The sequence below is a fragment of the Chinchilla lanigera genome, unplaced genomic scaffold (genome assembly GCF_000276665.1).
Source record: "Chinchilla lanigera isolate Chin_1 unplaced genomic scaffold, ChiLan1.0 scaffold00066, whole genome shotgun sequence".
NCBI classification, from domain to species: Eukaryota; Metazoa; Chordata; class Mammalia; order Rodentia; family Chinchillidae; genus Chinchilla; species Chinchilla lanigera.
In genome coordinates, this window is record NW_004955467.1 from 6719553 (window position 1) to 6744388 (window position 24836).

Genomic DNA, 24836 nt, shown 5'->3' on the forward strand with positions numbered 1-24836 from the left:
GTCTCTATAAAAGTAGAGTCCAGATGCCTCTGTCCTGTCCTTCCTCAAAATCCCTAAAGGTATGTATAGTGGAGGAACACTTGACTAATTGTGCATTCCCAATGTAGCACTTACTCATTTATGGGCAATGATTCTTAGTTCCCAAATTTTAATTTTCTTTCCAACATTCCTAAGGATGTCATTATACACCATATAATTACTAATATTTTGTGAGTAAATGGAAAAAAAATCCTGCATTTTCTGTTTTTTCTTCCAACAGTAGTTGTCTGCTTTGAGCCTGCCACCTTCTTCACCTGGTAACATAAGAGGTAAGAGGACTTTATTATTACACGCTAAAGAACAAAGGTATTTCTATACTGCTACATCATACTGAGCTGCCATTTAATTTCCTGGCTAGCATTGAGAATAAGATAAAAAGAATAGTTGTTCTTTAAAAAGGACTTAAGATTCGACTTTTCAGGCCATTTAACCAAACAAAAATTTAATGAAACTTTTCTTTCACACGTTGTGACAACTTCAAAAAAATATAACCATCACAGTTAACTGACTTACTAGTCCAGTTAAGCCAGTAAAAAAGACCACGTGGTAAAAATAATGTGTTGATCTGGAAGTGAAAACTTCTAGGTGCCACTGTAGGTGCCAGTTTTCCCTAAATCTGCTTGTTTGAATCAAAACAGTTAGCTTGTATGGGTCTCAAACACAAAGTAGTAGTATTAACACTGGCCCTGGATTTAGGAGAACAGAGCTCTTGTCTGATCACTGCTTCTTACCGCCTCTGCAACAGTGACTGACCCTTCACCTTTCAGAGATTTTGTGTCTTCATCAGTGAAATGAGGAGGCTAGATGCTAGATGACTGATAAGGTCCTTCCGGTTTTTCCTGTCTGTAATCTAAGTCCCTGGTTTTCCACACCCGGCCATGGAATCAAAGCACTTAAAACCTCACTCTCAAGAACAGAGAGGAGGAGAGAGAGAGACTCATTATGCATTTATGATTATTTTAAATAAGTTTATATTCAATACAGTCCTTAGATTCATTTAGAAAAAAAAAACATTTATTTGGAAATGTTGCTTGTTCAAACTTGAAATAATTATGAGGGTGGACACGGACTCTCTCCAATAAATTTGAGGCTCTATGGAAGTTTGTGACCCATAAAGTGGGAAACAACTGACCTAAGACATTAGAGGGACATCTTTTCCGTGTTTTCATAGACGTACTGCATTACGTCTAGTAGTGCATTATTAACTCAACACTGCTTCAGGTAGAAATATATATAGAAACAAAGCTGGGGAGGTAGCTCAGTGGCATAGTGCCTGCCTGGCAAGCACAAGGTCCTGAGTTCAATTCCCAGTACCAAAAAAAAAAGTAATACAATAGCATTTTTCTTTTGAAGAAAACATTCTAATGTTAATGTTCTATTATCTCTCCCCTGAAAATTTATCTAAATTTCACTGTATCATCAAGAGACACTTTTAAAATTGATTTTGAGCTACAGTATATGGCAAATTCCACATCCAGCATTTTAAGTTGAGAGGAAGTTTAATATGATGGAAAACCAAGATCCTTTCTGCAAAGTCTACAAAAAGTTGAGGCTATTATTGTCATTGTCATTGCTATTGATGACCAAGACACCTTGGGGTTTTTTTTCTCTTGTGTAATGGGGATTGAACGTGGGCCTTTACGCTAAGCTATATCCCCAACCCTTTTTATTTCTTGAATGTTGCTAAGTTAACCCAGGTGAGGGTCCCGTCTCGACCTCCTGCTCCCATCTCCCAGAGTGCAGGAATTACAGGCATGCAACACCACAACTGCCTCAAGACACTGCTTTCTACAAACCTTCTCCTTCACTCCACAGAAGTCAACCTCTTTTACTCTGATCACAGCTGAAGGACTTCTTCTATTTGCTTGTAATTAACTTGTCAGTGGGAAAAAACTAACTGCATTTTGGCTTGAAACTTTATACTGGCTATCAGTTTCACAAGAGCTATTTAAAAGATTGATATTTTTAGAAAAGAAAGGGAGCAGAAAAGATACAGCTATATGAACCAGAAACATTAAGAATCAGATTTTTTTAAACAGTCGTACACTAGAATCCAACAAAACTCAGAGAAATAAATATTCACTGAAAATCTGAAATTATTGTGAAGCTTTATTAAAAATTTAGATGCTGTTTCCCTCCAAGAATAATTTCAAGTTATTTTTTGTTTAGAAAATACTGCAGACTTTCAACAATGTAAAAAATGATGAAAAAAAACTAAATTTTGACTTGGGACAAAATCATTTTTGGATTCTCAGCTTTCATTGTACTTTCTTTACCTGTTACTTACCAGGTACACATCAGTAACTAGGAACTTATTTGAGTTAGCTAGGTGTTCTCAGCATGAACTTATGCCCTGAAAGCATCCAGGCATCTTTTCACATCCAAATTTAATGGAAAAAAGAAAGGAGAGAAGCACAGATTCTGAGCACACTCGGCGCAAAGCAAACATTGCGGGGTGAACCTCATCAGCCCCTCCCATGTCGCTGCCACAGAGAGGAAAGAATGAAGGCTTAAATGTCACAACAGCTAAGCTACCAATACCTGGCGTTCAAGTCCCTGGGGTCCTTTCGCATCTTGACACAACACACGGGTGTGATCCATGGAGCCAACAAGCGTGGTTCATGGAGCCAACAGGACGACTCTGCGCCCACCCCTCAGCCGTCGTCTGGCTCTGCTTCTTCCCCTAGGTGCGCCTAGACTGCCACCAATAACCTGCAGCCATGAGTTCTGACGCTGACATGGCCGTTTTTGGGGAGGCTGCTCCTTACCTCCGGAAGTCTGAAAAGGAGCGCATTGAGGCTCAGAACAAGCCTTTCGATGCCAAGACATCTGTCTTCGTGGTGGAGCCGAAAGAGTCCTATGTGAAATCAACAGTGCAGAGCAGGGAAGGGGGGAAGGTGACAGTCAAGACTGAAGGTGGAGCTGTAAGTGAAAGAAAGGGGGTGGGAGGGCCATATAATTGATCCTTTCTACTACTTAATTGGCACCCACTGGATCCTTCCTTTTCTTTTCAACAGACTCTCACAGTTAAGGAAGACCAGGTCTTTTCCATGAATCCTCCCAAGTATGACAAGATCGAGGACATGGCCATGATGACTCACCTGCATGAGCCTGCGGTGCTGTACAACCTCAAAGAGCGTTACGCAGCCTGGATGATCTACGTGAGTCTTCCCTGTGGCACTGTGTTTCACCAACTCCATGAACTTCTTGTTTGCTGAAACAAATTAAGGCCTTCATTTTCAGATTTTGCTATTGCAAGTTTCTGTTAAAAACATTTATTTGGTTAGTGCTGTAAATGCCAATATAATGGAAAATGCACAAGTGAAAAGCTATCTACTTAACTAAATAGTTGAGAAACTGCAGCATTTTGTGTAGTACCAGATGACAGAGGAAGACAACAAGTGAATGAAACCATTAAGTTTCATGGAAACTAACACAATTTTTAGGTTCCTCTCACCCTGCCCTTAGAACAGTATTGGCAAGGTAGAATAATGAGGTGATTTCAGACTGAGTAACCTTGTGCTATTCCGCAGACCTACTCAGGCCTCTTCTGTGTCACCGTCAACCCCTACAAGTGGCTGCCGGTGTACAACCCCGAGGTGGTGGCTGCCTACAGAGGCAAAAAGCGCCAGGAGGCCCCGCCCCACATCTTCTCCATCTCCGACAATGCCTATCAGTTTATGTTAACTGGTGAGTGAATCCATAATTAGAATTTTTACAAGCACTGCAGAATACTTGCGTACTTTGAGAATAAAGTATTATGCACAAACATAAGAACAGTAATAATAAAAGTAGAGAAACAAAACAAGATGCTTCCACTGCAAAACTACAGGGTACTTTGCTTAAATGACTATGTCAAAATTCATATTAATTGTGCTAACTCCAACTCAAAAGTACTAAAAGTTAGGCATTAATTCTAACTTTTAAATTTAAAATTTCACAGTGATGAGTTATCACAAGCACTACAGGAAACCAAACTGGACAGTAATAATCTGACAAAATTTTAAACTATGAAACAAATGACTGAATAGGGCATGAAACTGTTATTTATCTGTGTTTTGTTGATTATTCTTATGGATAGAATGGTGAAACAATGCATTCCATATTCTATTATGTGAGTGGTATTGGGAGTGTAATGCACTGATCAATGAGTACACTTTTTCCTGATAATTTTTAAAAGTTTCTCACAAAAAGCAAACCACAATTTATATTGTTTTTATTTTCTGTGAGTGGGGAACTTTAGTAGATAATTTCAAGTTTGTATGTACTGAGTTTATGTATGTGCTAAGTGTGTTTGGTATGTTGTTTTATATTATATTTGCTTTCTCTTTCACAGATCGTGAAAACCAGTCCATCCTGATTACGTATGTACATCTCATGACTTTCTTCCTGTTAAGTTTTGATTGTTGCAGTGGTTAATACTGCCTTATGTTCTGGTTTTTAAATTCTGATTGGTCTTGCAGTGGAGAATCCGGTGCCGGGAAGACTGTGAACACGAAGCGTGTCATCCAGTACTTTGCAACAATTGCAATTACTGGGGAGAAGAAGAAGGAAGAAGCACCTACTGGCAAAATGCAGGTGGGTATGACAGTCATGTGAGGAAGGGAGGAGTAATAGCTTTTAACAATGTGATCACGGTACTCCAAAACCATAGCAACCAATTACATATGATGGCAGAATTTGGACAGTAAATCCTGGAGAAGTGTGTAAGAATGAGGTGAAGTTCAACTGGCAAGAATTCCCACAATCATTCATTAGAAGCAAAAAGGGGGCCTGAGATATAGGGAAATCAAGGCCACCTCCCTGTGGCATCTCACTCCCTAGGGAGTGAGTTCATCTTATAAAGACTCATCCAAAGTTCCAGAATGCTACCAACACATAAAGTGAAAAGGAAAGAAGTCAGTGAAAAGTTATTTTAATATATTTAGTCCAATTTTTCTGAAATCTCTTTATCTATTTTATCATTTTCCTTAAGGGGACCCTTGAAGATCAAATCATCAGCGCCAACCCCCTACTGGAGGCCTTCGGCAATGCCAAGACAGTGAGGAATGACAACTCCTCTCGCTTTGTAAGTCTTTGGTCTTCCCTTTCATGTGAGAATCAGTGTTCCCGCAGTGTCTATCTCTTTCCCAGGTATTTGGCCCATAGCTAATGAAATAGTTTCTGGCTTTTAATCAGCCCTCTTTGCCTTTCCAAGGGTAAATTCATCAGGATCCATTTTGGTACCACAGGCAAACTGGCTTCTGCAGATATTGAAACATGTAAGTTAGGAAATAGTGGTAATTCAGAATCTTTTTCTTTGGGGATACATACTGGACACTCTTGTTTTCATCTATGTAGTATGAAATTTTCAAATGCTTCACTTTTCGTAGTAGCCTTTTCTTTCATTTAAATGTGCTTAATCTGGCTTTTCAGATCTGCTGGAGAAGTCCCGGGTCACTTTCCAGCTAAAGGCTGAAAGAAGTTATCACATATTTTATCAAATCATGTCCAACAAAAAACCAGAGCTTATTGGTAAGTAGCCTCTTGATTCATCTCTATCAAGAAGAGAAAATCAGCCCATGAGGCCCCTCTGAAATGCTTTGATGGCCGAAGTAACTCTGTACCCTGTTCTTTTCCATGTGTTTAGAAATGCTTCTGATCACCACCAACCCATACGACTTTGCCTATGTCAGTCAAGGTGAAATTACTGTGCCCAGCATTGATGACCAGGAAGAGCTGATGGCCACAGATGTAAGTATGCACAAAGCAGAACAGAGCAAAGCATTTTCAGTACACATTTGCCCCTATTGGAGTGAAAGGTATTTGCAGGAAGACTATAAATAGTCAATACTATCTTTTAGGCTTTCTGAACCCTGGAAAACAATTACAGAATATTTGAACATTCTCTCCATATATATTAAAAGCTTTAAAGGTTTTTAATAAATTTTATGTCTTTGGCATTCCTTACCTAATTGTTCTTTTTATTCTTACCTAATTCATTCTTTATTTTTTTTCTTATCTTATGGATCATTTTTTTGGTCAATATTTCTACACCAGTATTTCTCCTTTTTTTCTATTTTAGGTCGTATCCTACATCTAAGAATCTAGGAAACAGCCATAGTATTTTTACTTTCTTAAATAACAGGAAATGAAATTCTCACAGGTCCTTATACTCAGATGTAAACACAATCTTTGTTTCGAATAAATGTGGGCTAATGATATAGCTCTCTCCTTCCTATGCAGTATTAGAAAAACTGGGTTACTTACCTGAAAAAATTCTTTTGGGGACTCCATGAGCTTTTATCTTTTTTTTTTTTGAAACTACAGATTCTTTCCTTGTCTATTTCCTTTTTAAAAAGATAATTACTTTTTGGTTTGTTTTCTTTTACATAAGCTTGGTACGTATTACATATTTGACTTAGAATTTCTGAATGATCGTTTATTATTCTTAATATTTTTAACTTTAATACCCCATACCCCAAAATAGGATGGAAAGTTGCTCACAAAACTACTTTTTCTTTCAAAAAGTTTATAATCTATTTGTGTGCCTTTATTTACTGTAACTTGTTAATATAGCCATATGTCCAACATGATATGAAGATGAGAAATACACCCTAGTCTGGGAGGGTTCAAGAAGGTATCAACTTCCCTCCAGGGTTTCCGTAATAACCTGTAAGTTCTGTGAAGTGGTTGTCCTAATGAGCTTGAACGGGAAGGCAGTAAGTCCTAGGAGATAAGAGTGGCACATACACATATCCTCTATCTTCTCTGATGCCTGCCCTATTTATAAGCCTTTCAAAGCTTAGCATGGTTAACTAAGTTAATAAAAATCTGATAAAGACAGAAAACAAAAGTATTTCACTGAAATAAGAAAGTTGTTTTCACAAGTGTCTCTTCCCTGTATGAGCACTGAGTGACCGGATGCAGCTCACTCCCAGGCATCCCAGTCAGCTGAGCTGAGCTGATAACAGAGAGACCTATGAAAAAACCCTCGGAACCACTGCTATTATATTCTCTTTCTGACTGAATCACTCATGCCCATGAGTGTGGGAAGATAGACTATGGTTGTTTTAGATTAGGAAAGCAGGAGAAGAAGCAGCAAAGAGGACATGTGGGACACTGGAGACAAGAAGCAAAGATAAACAAGAGGCCACAAGGGGCACATCTTGAGGAGCAAAGGCAGGTTGAAACAGAGATGAGCAAAGTCCTGGTCTTAGGGTCTTGCTCTGAGTCTTGGTTGAGTAAGTGCAGACAAGTCACATGGAATGCTCACTGCCCTTGTGACTCAACTAGAAAGCCTAACGCATGCCTCTTGGTGTTGCTACATGGATCACAGAGGTGAAGAAAATGAGTGCCTTCCAAAGCTGGCAAGGTGTTAGTCAAATATAAGGCAAGGCACAATCAGGGAAAAGTGGGGAGGCAGGTCCCCCATGTCCTGAGCAAGTCAGCCATGGTGATAATTGGGAGGTGAGTAAACGTTTCTCTTCTGACAGAGTGCTGTGGACATCCTGGGTTTCACTGCTGATGAAAAGGTGGCCATTTACAAGCTCACCGGGGCCGTGATGCATTATGGGAACCTGAAATTCAAGCAAAAGCAAAGGGAAGAGCAAGCTGAGCCAGATGGCACTGAAGGTATCGCTTTCTACTGTTATCTTTCATCTGACAGAACCAACACCATGCGCTTTTCAGAGGCAGGGATCATGATTTTACTTCTTTTGATCTATCTCATGGAGGGCAAAAGTAGTAAAAAGAGAAAATGACACACTGTCAGGTGCCTTGCATAATTGAGCAGATTTGTGGAGAATTATGATGGCTGTCCATTCCACAATTCAATGAACTTTTGTAAGCCAATATTCACTACTTGATTAAAATATATTTTAGTCTAGTGAATAACTTGTGTATTAACATGCACTGGGGGGAAAATCTAGAGATCAAATTTCCTTATCATTCCTAGGTTAGGGTTTCCATAATTACTCTTATCTCTGGTCTACTTCTGCCATATTTTAAATATCACACACAGCCTGGAATCCCCAGCACTTGGGAGACTGAGGCAGGGGGTCTGCCACAAGTTTAAGGCCAGCCTGGGTTACATAGTGAGTTCAGGACCAACCTGACCTACAAAGCGAGACCCTGTCTAAAAAAAAAAAAAAAAAAAAAAAAAACACAGCATTGATTCTCCAAGCTCCAATTTATCATGAGATTTTTCATCTTATGAGATTAAAATGAGGGTGAACAATGGCAATGATTTTGAACAATATGAGCAAATAAATGGGCTTCACAATATTTGTACATATTACTATTTGAGCAAAACTTTTCTTCATCATCATCACTAACGTCTTAAATTGTGTAAGCTACAGTAAGTTTCACCTTTCTCATTTTGCACATGCAGTTGCTGACAAGGCAGCCTATCTCCAGAGTCTGAACTCTGCTGACTTGCTCAAAGCCCTCTGCTACCCCAGGGTCAAGGTTGGCAATGAGTATGTCACCAAAGGCCAGACTGTGCAGCAGGTAAACAGCATTTAAACTCCCTGATTCACCTGAACCATTGAAGAGTCAAGAATTCATCATGGTGTCCAATTAAAAAAAAAAACCTAAACCACTATTCTTCTTGAAGGTGTACAATGCAGTGGGTGCTCTGGCCAAGGCTGTCTACGAGAAGATGTTCCTGTGGATGGTCACCCGCATCAACCAGCAGCTGGACACCAAGCAGCCCAGGCAGTACTTCATCGGGGTCTTGGACATCGCTGGCTTTGAGATCTTTGATGTGAGTAGAAAATTAGCAAATACAAATCACTGGTCATCTGATTAATCTTCTTAGAGTATTTAATCTTTATAAAATATACAAGCTATAATTCCTTTTGAAACAGGTCTTTGAAGAGATGTGAATAAATAGATACAAATATAAAAAGAGAATTCTATTGTTTCAAGTCTAGAAGTCTCAAACAATGGTCCGGGAAATGTTAAAATATTCACAAGCTATCCTGGATCCAATCATATGAGTATAGAAATACTTTGTTAAAGTACTTTATGGGAATATTTCACAGTTTTCACTTAACAAAATTTTTCCTAAAATAAATGATTTCATGAAATTACTTAGAATTTGAGAAATCAATAATTTGTTTAGAATTATACTTGAAAACAATCTAAATGTGCATCAAAATATAAATCAAGATTCCTTAAATTCAGAATATTAGTACCTGCAATGTAGTCACTAAATACTTAAAAATTATGACTTATTCTCCATATTTATTCATTGCTATAGTTCAACACCCTGGAGCAGCTGTGCATCAACTTCACCAACGAGAAGCTGCAACAGTTTTTCAACCACCACATGTTCGTGCTGGAGCAGGAGGAGTACAAGAAGGAAGGCATCGAGTGGGAGTTCATCGACTTCGGGATGGACCTGGCTGCCTGCATCGAGCTCATTGAGAAGGTCTGTATGACTTTTTAAGCCTTCAAGACAGGAAAGAAAAGTTGCCCACCTTCCTGTGTCAAGTTACAATCCCAGTTCTCAAAAAACAAGGAGTGGTGTTTCTTGACATACTTGTGTTCTCTTATCAGTTGTGAAGTATGGTCTAAGTGATGTTTTTTTTTTGTTTGTTTGTTTGTTTGTTTTTTTCCCGTACCAGGAACAGAACTCATGACCTTGCGCTTGCTAGGCAGGCACTGTGCCACTGAGCTAAATCCCCAGCCTGTCTAAGTGATGTTATTAGAGAATAAAGTACAGTAGTTTGTAGAAAATGATAGCATGTACAAATGGATTCACATTTTTAACTTACTTTTATTCTTACATGATTTTTAAGTATGGGAGAAATGAATGAAATTACAGCTAATTCTCTGAGTATAAAAATTAACAGCAGTAACCCTAATGGTATACTGAGCAGGTACCATCCTCATGCATAACAAGGCAAATATATTAAGATGTCTTAAAGGTTGGAAAATAGCCCTTCAGCAATCACTGAGCACTCTCAAAATTACTACAGCTTATTGGGTACCTATTGATATCAGTAAAGTATGTGTGTAACTCTACCCTAAGTAGTGGGAATGAAGAAATAAATGCCATTGCCATTTAACAAAACTACAAAAAATTAAATCAAAATTCACAAAACTATGAAAGAACATAAAAGCAAACAAGGTGTGTACAATTTGGGAAAATTGACACATTTTAAAATACTATATAAATATAATATCTCTACATGAAAATTGTAGAGCCCCAAGAAAGGTACTAATTTTCTTCTCTACTATTTCAGTTTCTGGCTCATCAAAATGGTTTCTGGGAGATAATTTGTGAATTTATGAAATTTGCACAGTTATATCAAATTTGCTACTGAAAGAAGTCAATCTGCTTAGGAAGTAAAACCTAATTACCATTATTTAACTAACTCCATAGTGGTGGAGAATGCAGCTTAAAGTACAGAGAGGCTTAATGATACAGCGTGAGATACATTTTTCTCTTGGCGTTTGTTCATTTTTAGTCACCAGACATAATCTTTCCTGCTGATACTTTTGTCATGTTTAGATTTGAGGTGGACGAAGTTACACTATCAGCAGATAAGAAAGTATTCATATGTGTGTGTGTGTGTGTGTGTGTGTGTGTGTGTGTGTGTGTGTAATAAGAATTTAGTTTTGGAATGGTACTTTTAGGATTTAATTTTATGGACTGAACCTTAAGGTTTGCCAAATGGCATGGACAGACTTTTTAAACTGAATCTTTCTAGCAAACATATCACATAAATCCTTGATACATGATTCTTTCACATTCTAGTGCTATAGCAGAGAACAAGCACCAAAGCAGGATCAAGCTCCTTTAATATACTATTCCAATTCTTCTACAGAAATGTGGCATGTTCAGGTTTGCACCAACTACATAAACTACTGTAGCACAATTGCCTGAGTGACCCATCATTATCATTCCTTCTTCCTGTTCTTAGCCAATGGGCATCTTCTCCATCCTGGAAGAGGAGTGCATGTTCCCCAAGGCAACAGACACCTCCTTCAAGAACAAGCTTTATGAGCAACATCTTGGAAAGTCCAACAACTTCCAGAAGCCCAAGCCCGCCAAAGGCAAGGCCGAGGCCCACTTCTCGCTGGTGCACTACGCCGGCACCGTGGACTACAACATAATTGGCTGGCTCGATAAGAACAAGGACCCCCTGAATGAGACAGTGGTTGGGCTGTACCAGAAGTCTGGGCTGAAGACTCTCGCTTTTCTCTTTGCTGGGGGACAAGCTGAAGCAGGTAAATTTTAATAGCAGCAATATGTTCTAATAAAGACAGAACAGAAATATACTGTTTATTGGACACAAATACAGCCATAGCAAAACTTAACCTGGAAATACTGACAAGTATAAGTCTAATGAAAGGAAGTAGTTCTAATAACGATGCTACACTGTCTTAGGACTTTCAGAGTTGAAGTTAGCAGTATGGATCATTCAGTCCATGGTCTCATTTTATCCGTGAGAAAACAGAGAGGAAGTGATTTGTTCAGGATCACATAACTCATTCTTGCCACCTTAATAATACTGCTTCCTGCAAAGATACAGCTCAGTTGGAGATGAGAAAATCCCTCCTCAGGGTCCATGTACATGGGGAACTGAGGTTTTATTTTCTTCACGGTGCTAAGAGAGGATGAAGGCACTGGCAAATACAAAGTAGGCTCTCCCTGAAGGTGAGCAGAGCCTCGCCTACCTGGGACCAAGCGTGCAACTCTGCCTGTTCTGGTGAAGGTGTGCGCTGATACAGCATTATTCCTCTGTCTCTTGGGCACATCCTCCAGGAAACAGACATTGCCGATCTGGAGTCAGAGAGTCTTGTGTCCTTCCTACATTTACCCTTTCGCTCACAGTTTGTTGTTATGTGAGCCAAGGCTTGCATTTCCTTAATCTACAACTGAGGGAAGAAAGACATGGAAAGACTAGGAATGAGTGCAAATTTAAATTCCAAAAGAACTTGTGGAAATCTTGATATCTACAGATGGTATCTCAAAGGCTACTGAAAATAATTTTAACTTTTTCTTTTCAGAGGGCGGTGGGAAGAAAGGTGGCAAGAAGAAGGGTTCTTCTTTCCAGACCGTGTCTGCTCTCTTCAGGGTACAGTATAATCTTGAATTGCAGAGGTGTACTTGTATTTTATAAAAGTAAAATTATTCAAAGTTTTTAAAGGCACTTAAGGTAAAAGTGAAAAAACTAGGAAACTGAAAAAAATCTGAAAAGTATTTGGGTAAAAATTTACCAAAAAGAAGACAGTGTGTCTCTTCACATCAAGCATTACAATAAAGGGGGCATTTCCCCTGAGCCCCACCCAAATCTAACAAATCTAATATTAAATTTCACAAAACAATCAAACCTTCTTTTAACAAATCTGTAGGTGGAGGGAAAGGAAAAAAAAAACCTGAGAGGTGTTATATATGTGTCCCAATTCCCCACAAAGAGTGCAGTAATAATATGCTGCAAATGTGTATGAATAAAAATCAAAAATTAAAAAATTTTAAAATTAAAGAACTCATTGTATTTAATTACATCAACTGCATATGCTCAAAGTCTCAAAATAAACTTTCTCTGACTGGAAGTTCTTGAAAACAATAAGCCAAAGCTAACCAATTTTGTGTAACTGATAATTTCCTATCTGCACTCTGTATGTATGATTCCTCTTGGCCATCATGATTTGGTAGAGACACCTCATTAGAACATGAAATTGGGCAAAATTAACTATAGGTAATTGACAGGAACTCTCACATAGATGTAACTACAGGTGATTTTAAAACATCTTATATGGTTTTATAGGAGAATTTAAATAAGTTGATGACCAACCTGAGGAGCACTCACCCCCACTTTGTACGCTGTATCATTCCCAATGAAACTAAAACTCCTGGTAAGACACTTCTGTTGTGCAAATGACACTTGTGCGATTTCCCTTTGGACTGTTCTATGGAAAGCATACCATTCTTTCAGGTGCCATGGAGCACGAACTGGTCCTGCACCAGCTGAGGTGCAACGGTGTGCTGGAAGGCATCCGCATCTGCAGGAAAGGGTTCCCAAGCAGAATCCTTTATGCAGACTTCAAACAGAGGTTTGTGTCTCATATCTTCCCATGTTTTACATCAAGCAGGGTTTGATTTTAATGGCACTTGTTCTCTAAAATTTAATCGACCATCCTTTAATTTTCTTTTTAATTTGACAGATACAAGGTTCTAAATGCCAGTGCTATTCCAGAGGGTCAATTTATTGACAGCAAGAAGGCTTCTGAGAAACTGCTAGGGTCTATTGACATTGACCATACCCAGTACAAATTTGGTCACACTAAGGTACCAGTAGCCCAAATTTCTGTCATAACTTTGTCACTTTTGGACTTTCTCACGAGTGGAAATAACACATTTAACTTGTTCTTTGCCAAGGTGTTCTTCAAAGCTGGCCTCTTGGGAACTCTAGAGGAGATGCGAGATGAGAAGCTGGCTCAACTCATCACACGCACTCAAGCCATATGCAGAGGATACCTGATGAGGGTGGAGTTCAGGAAGATGATGGAGAGGAGGTAAGAAACAAAGCTCAAGTCTTCCTCCGCATTCCTTTAGGGGTGAACTCGGTGCATTCACTGCTTCTGTTGTGACGGTCACTTTCCACATTCTTCTCCATTTGCATCTGTTTTCCTTTTCCTACAGAGAGTCCATCTTCTGCATCCAGTACAATGTCCGTGCTTTCATGAACGTGAAGCACTGGCCATGGATGAAGCTATATTTCAAGATCAAGCCCCTCCTCAAGAGTGCAGAGACAGAGAAGGAGATGGCCAACATGAAGGAAGATTTTGAGAAGACCAAGGAAGAGCTGGCTAAGTCAGAGGCAAAAAGGAAAGAACTGGAGGAAAAGATGGTAGCTCTGATGCAAGAGAAAAATGACCTGCAACTCCAAGTTCAAGCTGTGAGTGTTACACATTGCACAATTCGGTCATAGTTTACTCCCTAATCACTCTGACTGAATATAGGAATTTTCTCTTAATTTGAGGTTTAAGTATAAAGCCTTCTTAGTGTAAGGTTAAAAAATAAAAGGTTTCTTAGAGAAACACTTTTTGTGATTGCTTGCCCTTCAAAAATGCTAAGATTCACTGTGCACACACACACATTGTTTTGGCCACAAGGATGCGAAGTCATAAAATAGCCTTTAACATTTTCCTTTCTTGATGGTACATTCTCTTAAATTGTCCTCTCTTTAGTAAATAGTTTTGTGTGTGAAATAGAAGTTACATTATTTTTTACCAGGGCAGAGAAAAGGTTAAGTTAATTTACTCTGGAGTGTGAGAAAACAGTCCTAGAATGAGAAAGTGACTTTTCCAAAAGTATCAGAGGCTACAAAATTGTAGATTTTTGCCAAAAGGCTAATTTTTTTGATTGATTTTCCAACCATGGCTATCTGGAGAAAATATGTTACCATAGTTAATCACTACTCGAAAATAATTAACATTTTGTCTACTTCACTTTTTAAAAGTTGGCAATTTATTTGGTATATCTGTTGACAAATCCGGTTGTCATTTAAGTTTTCACCATTTAATAAATTATTGTATGCAGATATAGTTTAGACAAATTAAAATGTTTAATTTTTGCCATAGGAAGCAGATGGCTTGGCTGACGCAGAGGAAAGATGTGACCAGCTGATTAAAACTAAAATCCAACTTGAAGCCAAAATCAAGGAGGTGACTGAGAGAGCTGAGGATGAGGAAGAGATCAATGCTGAGCTGACAGCCAAGAAGAGGAAACTGGAGGATGAGTGCTCAGAACTGAAGAAAGACATAGATGACCTTGAGCTGACACTGGCCAAGGTTGAGAAGGAGAAGCATGCTACGGAGAATAAGGTGCAAATTATGATCAATTTTGGAGTATTTAGAAGTATTAATGTGTTACTGAAGCATTTAAATGCAAAGCTTCATCTTAAAATTACTGAGTATGAAAGGAAAACACTGTCATAATTATATCATGTCTGTGGCCTTCACCTCCACCTACTTTTCCTTACCTTTATCTCTTATTCATTCAGCCATGCAGGCCTAAGTTGGCTTCTGGCTTAGATTTTCCATCTCAGGCTGACAAAGTCCAAGATAGTACTGTGTTTTTCATTAAGACAACATGTTATCATTAACATTCGCATGCCTATTATCTATTCAAATCAAAGGTGAAAAACCTCACAGAGGAGATGGCAGGCCTGGACGAAAACATCGCCAAGCTGACCAAGGAGAAGAAGGCCCTCCAAGAGGCCCACCAGCAGACCCTGGATGACCTGCAGGCAGAGGAGGACAAAGTTAACACCCTCACCAAAGCAAAAACCAAGCTTGAACAGCAAGTGGATGATGTAAGTGTGAAAAACTAAATGTTCCTCCCCTCCCCCCAGGATGGATGAAATAAACAATTGCGACATAAAACTCTCAGTGATGTCCATAAGACTTTGTAAATAATAAAGCTCTAAGTTTCTAAGGTTCTATCTTCTAAATTTTTCCTGAGCATCTGGCTAATGGCCAAAGGTTCAGTACTTAAGAAGTTAAATAAAATCCATTATAAATTTAGCTCGAAGGGTCTCTGGAGCAAGAAAAGAAATTGCGCATGGACTTAGAAAGAGCCAAGAGGAAACTGGAAGGTGACCTCAAACTGGCCCAAGAATCCACGATGGATATAGAAAACGACAAACAGCAACTTGATGAGAAACTCAAAAAGTAAGTCTGGCATAATTCAGCTCTAACCTGTTTGTTGTATGTCAGTGCAGGTGGAATGTGTATTTAGTGTCTCTGAAATATTACTTCATGGCATGTGGGGAAAATGATAATGGTATCTTTGACTTTTTCATTTAATGAAAAGGGCACATTATCAACTTGTGAAACATGTACCACTCATTTCCTCAACACCAAAATTATAACAAAGTTCAGTTACGCACAGTAAGGAAGATTGGTAAGAGAACTGAGTATGAGCTAACATGTTGCTCTCTACTAGGAAAGAGTTTGAAATGAGCAATCTGCAAAGCAAGATTGAAGATGAACAGGCCCTTGGAATGCAGCTACAAAAGAAGATTAAGGAGTTACAGGTAAATCATAACCTCCACTTTTTCTGGGCACTATAGGGAGTGAAACTGCCATGAATTCACATTAATGTTGACATCTTACTACCAGGCCCGCATCGAAGAGCTGGAAGAGGAAATCGAGGCAGAGCGAGCCTCCCGGGCCAAAGCAGAGAAGCAGCGCTCTGATCTCTCGCGAGAACTGGAGGAGATCAGTGAGCGCCTGGAAGAAGCTGGCGGGGCCACTTCCGCCCAGATTGAGATGAACAAGAAGCGGGAGGCGGAGTTCCAGAAAATGCGCAGGGACCTGGAGGAGTCTACCCTGCAGCATGAGGCCACAGCTGCTGCTCTTCGGAAGAAGCACGCGGACAGTGTGGCCGAGCTCGGGGAGCAGATTGACAACCTGCAGCGGGTCAAGCAGAAGCTGGAGAAGGAGAAGAGCGAGCTGAAGATGGAGATCGATGACCTTGCTAGTAACATGGAGACTGTCTCCAAAGCCAAGGTCCATCTTAATTGTCTCCTTTTTTGTCTTTATTTGCAATAATTCAAAATAAATTTTATATGATTATAAAAATCATAGCCAAATTAGATGTTATCTGAAGATTACATTTTTCCTGATAGCACTGTATTGAACTGAATCACTTAAATTGTGTATGTTATTTATAGAAATCACTTTAAATGATGTTCCCATTTCCATGAAAGAATGCAATTACAAAACTTAATCTAAAAGCCATACCGTATACGAGGAAGGATATAAATGATGTTCATGTTTTCCAAAGAAAAATAATCTAATTTTGATCTCATTAATTTAGTCAAAATTAGGTCTCAAACTATTTCTAGGCTCCATGCAAGGCTTTGATAAAAAAGTAAATAAAATTCAGTTCCTTTCCAGAGGTACTTACAGACCTGCAAATCCCAGCCTTCTGAGTAGAAATGTATCATCTTTTCCCGTTTCCTACTTACAGGGGAATCTGGAGAAAATGTGCCGCACCCTAGAGGACCAGCTTAGTGAAGTGAAAACCAAGGAAGAGGAACATCAACGCTTAATAAATGAGCTGTCAGCCCAGAAGGCGCGTTTACACACAGAATCAGGTCAGTCACTGAGTGTCTGTAGCCTTCAGAGAGATGAGGAATGAAAGGCGAGCCTCCATCCACAAAACACAGATCATTTTCCAGGCAGTAGACACCCATTGATTGTTTCTTGATTACTCCTTCATCTTTTTACTATGAAATGGTAAGAAGCAATGATCATAAGTTGTAACTGGAGGAAAAAATTAAGCTCTCTGAATACGAGGTTTTTTTGGCTTGGCATTACTCAAAAAAAAAAAAAAAAAAAATACCAAAGCCACCGGATGTGGTGGCACACTCCTATAATCCCAGTAATTGGGAGGTCGAGGCAGGGGGATTGCTGCAAGTTCAACATAGTGATTCTAGGCCAGCCTGAACTACATAGCAAGACCTTGTCTCAAAAACAAAACAAAACAAAACAAAACAAAGACTAAAATATGAAGGAAAACTCATGCAGTTTAGAAAAAGAATAACCTTCTCAAAGCACTGAAACTTCCTTCCATCATATAAAATAAAGGGGTTCTCATTCTTTTTTTTTTGTTTGACCTTTGTTTTTTAAATTTTTTTTTTATTTTAAAGAGAGTAGTAAAAACACAAAAAGAACAGTAGCAAAATACAAACAAAACAAAGCAAGGACATTAAAAATGATACAAGGTTTCAAACCAAATGATAGGGATTAATAGTGGTTGTTATATTGCATATTGGTATCTTCAACAAAGTTGCTCAGATAAGGGGGTTCTCATTCTATCCTTCAAATTTTTCTTCACCTAAAGAGCAGAACTAAATCACTTGTGTTTTTTGTTCTACAGGTGAGTTTTCAAGACAGCTAGATGAAAAAGATGCTATGGTTTCTCAGCTAACCCGAGGCAAGCAAGCATTTACACAACAGATTGAGGAATTAAAGAGGCAGCTAGAAGAGGAGTCGAAGGTGAGACACCTCCAGTTGATACTTTCAGTCACCTGAAGTGTGTGACATGGCATACTACTGAACTTCACATAGAGAAAATGGATGATTGGAACATAAACTTTCATTATACATTTTTTGCTGGTCTAGGCTAAGAATGCCCTGGCACATGCCCTACAGTCAGCCCGCCATGACTGTGATCTGCTGAGGGAACAGTATGAGGAGGAGCAGGAAGCCAAGGCCGAGCTGCAAAGGGCCATGTCCAAGGCCAATAGCGAGGTTTCCCAATGGAGGACCAAATATGAGACGGACGCCATCCAGCGCACAGAGGAGCTGGAGGAGGCCAAGTATGGGGTTTTCATGATAAAGCAGAAAGAAACGAAAGTAAAAACAGTAAAGAAAAAGCAGAGAAGGACATTATTCCAGGCATGGGGATAGATGAAGAATTTCAGTCTGTTTTATTGTAGGTGGTTCCACCATATTCCACCAATTCCACCATATTTCACCATGTTCCACCATATTCCACTAATTCCACCAACTCCACCATATTCTCCTTATAGCTCAGTGTATGCCCACTGGAGAACTGGACAAGACAGGACCTTTCCACATTCTAATACAGAAACACCCTGCATTTCTTTCCATGAAAATGTGTTATTTAGTCTATAAATTAAGTAGGACCAATTCCTTTTAACAGAAGGAAAAAATAGAGATACTCAGTTATTTGGTACATTTATTAATACTGTAATGAAAATAATTCTTTCTTAGCTAGTATTGAATGTTTGGAAAAAAGATTATCATACATGAGTATCAATAGACTTATTCACAAATTACACATAAAGTTTGTGGAATAAAGCTCATAGGATTTACACATAGAAGGAAAAAAAATCAAATTCTTAGCCTTCCCCAATTTCACTGAATCTCAGTTAGAATTATACCAAGTGGGAAGGTCTGGAAGGGGTTTGCAGAGGAAGCATTCAAAATGAGTGCTCAGTTGAGTGGGTTGGTGAAGAAAACAGTAAGTAAGACTGCAGAGGCTATTTGGAAAATATGTTAATGCAGTAATACTTATTTTCTGGGAGATACCTAGTCCAGAGAGTGACTCAGTAGCTGTACAATGTTGACCATGTCATTTTGGGTACAGCAAAGAGGGCCACACTGGAAAGTGTCTAAGAGTCCTATTCTTTAATGTAATGCTTCCTGTTCATAGTTCCCACTGTTTTCCCACCACCACATTTTCAATTTTCTCCCTCAGTTTAAATGCTTACTCTTGGGCTGCCCCCTTTATAAGTGTGCTTAACAATACCTGAGAGAGATGAGAACTCACCAGGAAGAACATAATCCTGCTAGAGATAAAGTGACTAGTAAGAAGCTATTTTAGAAAAACTTGTAAGGGTAAAAATTTTGGGGAAAAATACGGTTTCCTAGTGAGCAGATTTTTGAACTTCATTCTGGTAACTTTGATTTTTGAACTTCATTCTGGTATACTTGGTCACTCAACAATTGGTCACTGACCAATTTTTCAGGAAGAAGCTGGCTCAGCGTCTGCAGGATGCTGAGGAGCACGTAGAAGCTGTGAATGCCAAGTGTGCTTCTCTTGAAAAGACGAAGCAGAGGCTCCAGAATGAAGTGGAGGACCTCATGATTGACGTGGAGAGATCTAATGCTGCCTGTGCAGCTCTGGATAAGAAGCAAAGGAACTTTGACAAGGTGACTCACAATGACCTAGGGGGAAAGCAGCATCATTCTCATTTTCAGTGGCTAACTATTGATGTGCTTCCAGGTTCTGGCAGAGTGGAAGCAGAAATATGAGGAAACTCAGGCTGAACTGGAGGCCTCCCAGAAGGAGTCCCGCTCTCTCAGTACTGAGCTGTTCAAGGTGAAGAACGCCTATGAGGAGTCCCTGGATCAACTTGAAACACTCAAGAGAGAAAATAAGAACTTACAGCGTGAGTCATTGGAATCATTCTATTTCAAAAATTGTAGGGAAAGATCTTTTCAATTTTTCATTCTTCTCAATTGAACTTAGCTATTTTATTGTTAAATTACAGAGGAGATTTCTGACCTGACTGAGCAAATTGCAGAAGGTGGAAAGCATATCCATGAGCTGGAGAAAATCAAGAAACAAATTGATCAAGAAAAGAGTGAACTGCAGGCTGCCCTAGAGGAAGCCGAGGTACACATTTTGTTTGTTCACCTATACATTACAAACAAATTGAAGAAATCATAGCACCTGAGGTCTACCATGCTGCAAGCTTTGGGTAATTGATAAAATTCTATGAATAATGTTCAGTTATACTTTGGGAATCCAAAACTAATACCCTAAATTAAGATTATAAAATTTTGTGAGTTTTTAAAATGCATCCTTGAGAAAGCATTACAACATGGGAGAGAAAAGGTTCTTTAGGTAACCTACGTGCTCCTTTTATTAAGGCATCTCTTGAGCATGAAGAAGGGAAAATCCTTCGCATCCAACTTGAGTTAAATCAAGTGAAATCTGAGATTGACCGAAAAATTGCTGAAAAAGATGAAGAAATTGATCAGCTAAAGAGAAATCACCTCAGAGTTGTGGAGTCGATGCAGAGCACACTGGATGCCGAGATCCGGAGCAGAAATGATGCCCTGAGGATCAAGAAGAAGATGGAGGGAGACCTCAATGAAATGGAAATCCAGCTGAACCATGCCAACCGTCAGGCTGCTGAGGCAATAAAGAATTTCAGAAACACACAAGGAATACTCAAGGTACACGGGGATGGGTAAACATTCATGGTGTCAGTCTAAATGCCATTGTATAACTCAAATTTTAATACTTTGTGAGGATTATACCTCATAAATTATCTAATATAACAATCAGTTACAAATTTTATGTACACTGCTGAAAATGAGCATATTTCTGTCTAGAAGACCCAGAACAGAACTTCCTTTGTTATCTCGAGAGACTGCAAAGTAATGACAGGTGGGGAGACAGAGGGAGCGATAAGAGAGTTTAGCTGCACTGCACTGCATTTATCTGAACTTCACTTAACATGTAAAATAACACTACTGGGCCAGCTGATCTCCAAGAATACATTCCTGGTCTAAATTTGTAGATTTAGTCATAATATTTTTTATGATGCAAGATCTAAAATAATAAAACGTTGTGTTCTTTTGAGTAGAAGTGCTACCCTAAGTTTCCAAAACTTTGTGATTAAAGGTATTTGTAAATTGTTCCTATCTAACCAGGCTACAAGTTATTAAGATCAAAATGTGTACATGACCCTAAACTTGTGTCCACTTTAACTGGGACGTGAGTAAGAATCCTCTTCTCTTCCTGTGTAGGACACTCAGCTACATTTGGATGATGCCATCCGAGGCCAAGATGACCTTAAAGAGCAACTGGCAATGGTTGAACGCAGAGCTAACCTGATGCAGGCTGAGATTGAAGAGCTCAGGTCATCGCTGGAACAGACTGAAAGAAGCAGGAGAGTGGCAGAGCAGGAGCTTCTGGATGCCAGTGAGCGTGTGCAGCTCCTGCATACTCAGGTGAGGTTTAGGTTTAACGCTTGCACTCCTTGAGGCTGAGGACAAGGAGAAAGGATAAGCATGTTTATAAAATAGGGAGTGATCTTGGCACTTCCTGGAGTTCTGGGAAATGCAGAGTAATGTAAGTATGCCCTAACATATAGCTGGTTTACCAGTGTATTTATAGGCTGGCATACTCATTTTTATTTGAAATAATCTGGAATTTTAAACATATATAATGAAGCACAGAACCACCTATGAATAACCATATATACAACATTGGTAGCCATCTTGTCTTTTGAAGCACTAAGCTGTAAACAAGGAAATAAAGGAGAGAATTACAAGAAGCCACCAGGTAATGTTCATGTATCACAGAGCCACGCAAAGCTAATCATGTAGAATATAAAAAGGAAGCTCTTGGGGTCAAATGCACGGAGGCTATCATTACTGCTAGTTCACAATCATTGTTTTGAGTGGATCTGTTAACTAAGTGGTGGCATATCTTCCAGTGGCTAATGTGCAGAACTGTGGCATACATTTATTGTCATGAAAAAAAATGTTCACAATGTATAAGTCAAGAAACGACTTTAAAATAATATAGGATGCGTTGTCTTATTAGAAATGTATAGGAATTATTCATAAGAATGATTAAGAGTGTTCTGCATAGTTATCTCTGGTTAGTGAGAATGAATTATTTTCATTTCTTTTTTGCTAATTTGCATTTTTTTTACAATTAACATATGTTATTGTTGTGATATGTAGAAGAAACTGTGATGGAAATGTTAAATGATATACTACAAATAACTTTAAAATTAAATTCATATATATCATTCTTACTCATTTGAGTAGACAGGATTGACTATTTCAAATACTGTCCACTTAGCAAAAACAAAGAGGATTGTCGGTTCATTTTTGTACCAATAATGATATTACTTATGCACTTATGGAGTTAACCAATATGAAAAAAAGCTAAAACTTAATCCATTTTTCCATCTACTTTGCAGTACTACATAGTATATGTCTTTAAATTTGAGTGGTCTTGCTGTATGTTGACAAATAGCCACAGATAGTGGTTGAGTATATTTGGAATTAGAAATTAAATTTTATCTGCAATAATCTATGAGAAGTTTTACAAACAGGTATGTGGATAAAAAGGAGAAAACACATAAATGTAAAATTAACTTCTGATTTGTATTTATCCTAAAAGTCTCTTGCAATCAGCAATTTAATGTCTGTTATGCTAGTTCACATAACAATGTGAGTGGTTATAATTAAATGTGATTTTCCTGTTTTGTTAATTTGAAACAGAACACCAGCCTAATCAACACCAAGAAGAAGCTGGAGACAGACATTACCCAGATCCAGGGAGAGATGGAGGACATCGTCCAGGAAGCCCGCAATGCAGAAGAGAAGGCCAAGAAAGCCATCACTGATGTAAGCAGACAGGAATGCAGCGGTAGGCAAACCTGAGCCCTGATGTGCTCTCACGGCTCCTACCTGACTGTGTTTTCTGCTAACCAGGCCGCCATGATGGCCGAGGAGCTGAAGAAGGAGCAGGACACCAGCGCCCACCTGGAGCGGATGAAGAAGAACCTGGAGCAGACGGTGAAGGACCTGCAGCACCGTCTGGATGAGGCCGAGCAGCTGGCACTGAAGGGCGGCAAGAAGCAGATCCAGAAGCTGGAGGCCAGGGTGGGTACCCATGCTTTCACTGCATTTGCAACCTGTTCATGTGGCCATTTAAAGCCAAACTGTTCAACACTTTTGTTTTTTCCCAGGTGAGGGAACTTGAAAACGAAGTTGAAAATGAGCAGAAGCGCAATGTTGAGGCTGTCAAAGGTCTCCGTAAACATGAGAGAAGAGTGAAGGAACTCACTTACCAGGTGATTGGCCTTTTCATATTTTCCAGGCTTTCGATTGTCAAGAAAATGCAACTAATAAGACATTTCCAATAATGGCACTGTTTACTGCCTCTTTCAGACCGAGGAGGACCGCAAGAATGTTCTCAGGCTGCAAGACTTGGTGGACAAACTACAAAGTAAAGTGAAAGCTTACAAGAGACAAGCTGAAGAAGCTGTGAGTATCTCTCCAGTGAAAAAGAAAAGCTTAGGAGCATATCTAGGTTTTGTGGAGCCCTGAGTTTCCTAGAATATAAGGATCTCTCTTTAAGAGTGAACACAAAATTAGGTAGCAAATGAAATATTCATTTGGAATGAGAAAAATTGCCACAAATGACTGGAGCTTTAGAGGTTGTGGTTCATTTCTTCTGAGATCCCTTCACACAGTTTTCCAAGCATTTCACCATATAAATGCTTCTTGACTACAACACATTTCCCTCTCTAGAACGCTCTAAACTCTAACAGTCATAGGGGCCTATGGAAATGAGGGTATAAATTCTAAACCTTATTTAACCTTCATGATGAATCCACCTCTGGACTTTTTGTTCTTTTCAATTATCTATCTCATACTGTAAAATCTGAAATCTTCTTTAAGGTTCTCTGCACCCAATATTACCACTGCTTCTATTTTTTAAAAATTTGTCACATCTGGTCCTTGTTCCTTTGATCTCTGTTGATACCATAGCATCTTCATTTTGCCAAGAAAAAGAGTCAAGTGGAAAAGACTGAGGGGGTTGTGAACACACATACTTATATAGGCGAGCTCTGCCCTGAAAGTATGGCACCGCGTAAAAAAACATTTTGTATTGGAGTTTGAAGCAAACCCTATAGCAGCCTTTCATAACAAGGCAAAGACAATCAGAAAATGTCAGAATTTCTCACTCTCTCAAATGCACAAATGCACTTCTGTCCTCAGGAGGAACAATCCAATGTCAACCTCGCCAAGTTCCGCAAGATTCAGCACGAGCTGGAGGAAGCCGAGGAACGGGCTGACATTGCTGAGTCCCAGGTCAACAAACTGCGTGTGAAGAGCCGGGAGGTTCACACGAAAGTCATAAGCGAAGAGTAATTCATTCTGCTGCTGCAAGGTGACCAAGAAATGCACAGAATGTGATGTTCTTTGTCACTATCCTGTATATTGAGGAAATAAAATCTGCAGAGAATTTTGCAATCTAAAATGTATTTGTCTATTAATTATAAGCTCTGTCGTGCTATTAGAAGTCATTAATTCATTCAACATTTATTGGACTCCTACTGTGCCCGGATGATGATGAGAATGAATGAGGGTAATAAACCAAGTTTAATAGAAGGCCAGTGATAGAAAGTGCTCAGAGGGGATGGATCAGTGATAAATGCATCCTTAACTGCATTCAGCCAATTTTATTGAATACCAAGTATGTGTCTGGTATAGAAATAGGT

General features: G+C 39.1%; 1 protein-coding gene across 1 annotated transcript; it reads left to right on the forward strand.

Moving 5' to 3' along the window:
- The first annotated feature begins 19 nt into the window (after positions 1-19).
- On the forward strand, positions 20-24595 carry Myh4 (myosin, heavy chain 4, skeletal muscle). Its single transcript, XM_005399365.2, has 40 exons — positions 20-59; positions 260-308; positions 2727-2963; positions 3057-3200; positions 3573-3729; positions 4376-4403; positions 4503-4617; positions 5015-5107; positions 5237-5300; positions 5455-5553; positions 5669-5772; positions 7515-7653; positions 8411-8529; positions 8636-8785; positions 9284-9454; positions 10953-11259; positions 12043-12110; positions 12804-12891; positions 12972-13089; positions 13201-13324; positions 13415-13551; positions 13679-13934; positions 14620-14862; positions 15177-15353; positions 15566-15711; positions 15986-16076; positions 16162-16551; positions 17015-17141; positions 17927-18045; positions 18172-18368; positions 19545-19728; positions 19802-19967; positions 20070-20194; positions 20452-20760; positions 21337-21540; positions 22828-22953; positions 23041-23211; positions 23298-23402; positions 23500-23595; positions 24334-24595. The coding sequence occupies exons 3-40, from the start codon at positions 2760-2762 to the stop codon at positions 24484-24486; spliced, it is 5814 nt and encodes a 1937-aa protein (XP_005399422.1). The 5' UTR covers positions 20-59; positions 260-308; positions 2727-2759; the 3' UTR covers positions 24487-24595.
- The last annotated feature ends 241 nt before the right edge of the window (positions 24596-24836 follow it).

Excerpts from the sequence above, each read along its gene's own strand:
- Myh4 (XM_005399365.2), top strand. The coding sequence starts at position 2,760 with ATGAGTTCTGACGCTGACATGGCCGTTTTTGGGGAGGCTGCTCCTTAC. Across the intron at positions 21,541-22,827 it reads TGCAGCTCCTGCATACTCAG|AACACCAGCCTAATCAACAC; the intron begins GTGAGGTTTAGG and ends AATTTGAAACAG. Across the intron at positions 23,596-24,333 it reads AGAGACAAGCTGAAGAAGCT|GAGGAACAATCCAATGTCAA; the intron begins GTGAGTATCTCT and ends TTCTGTCCTCAG.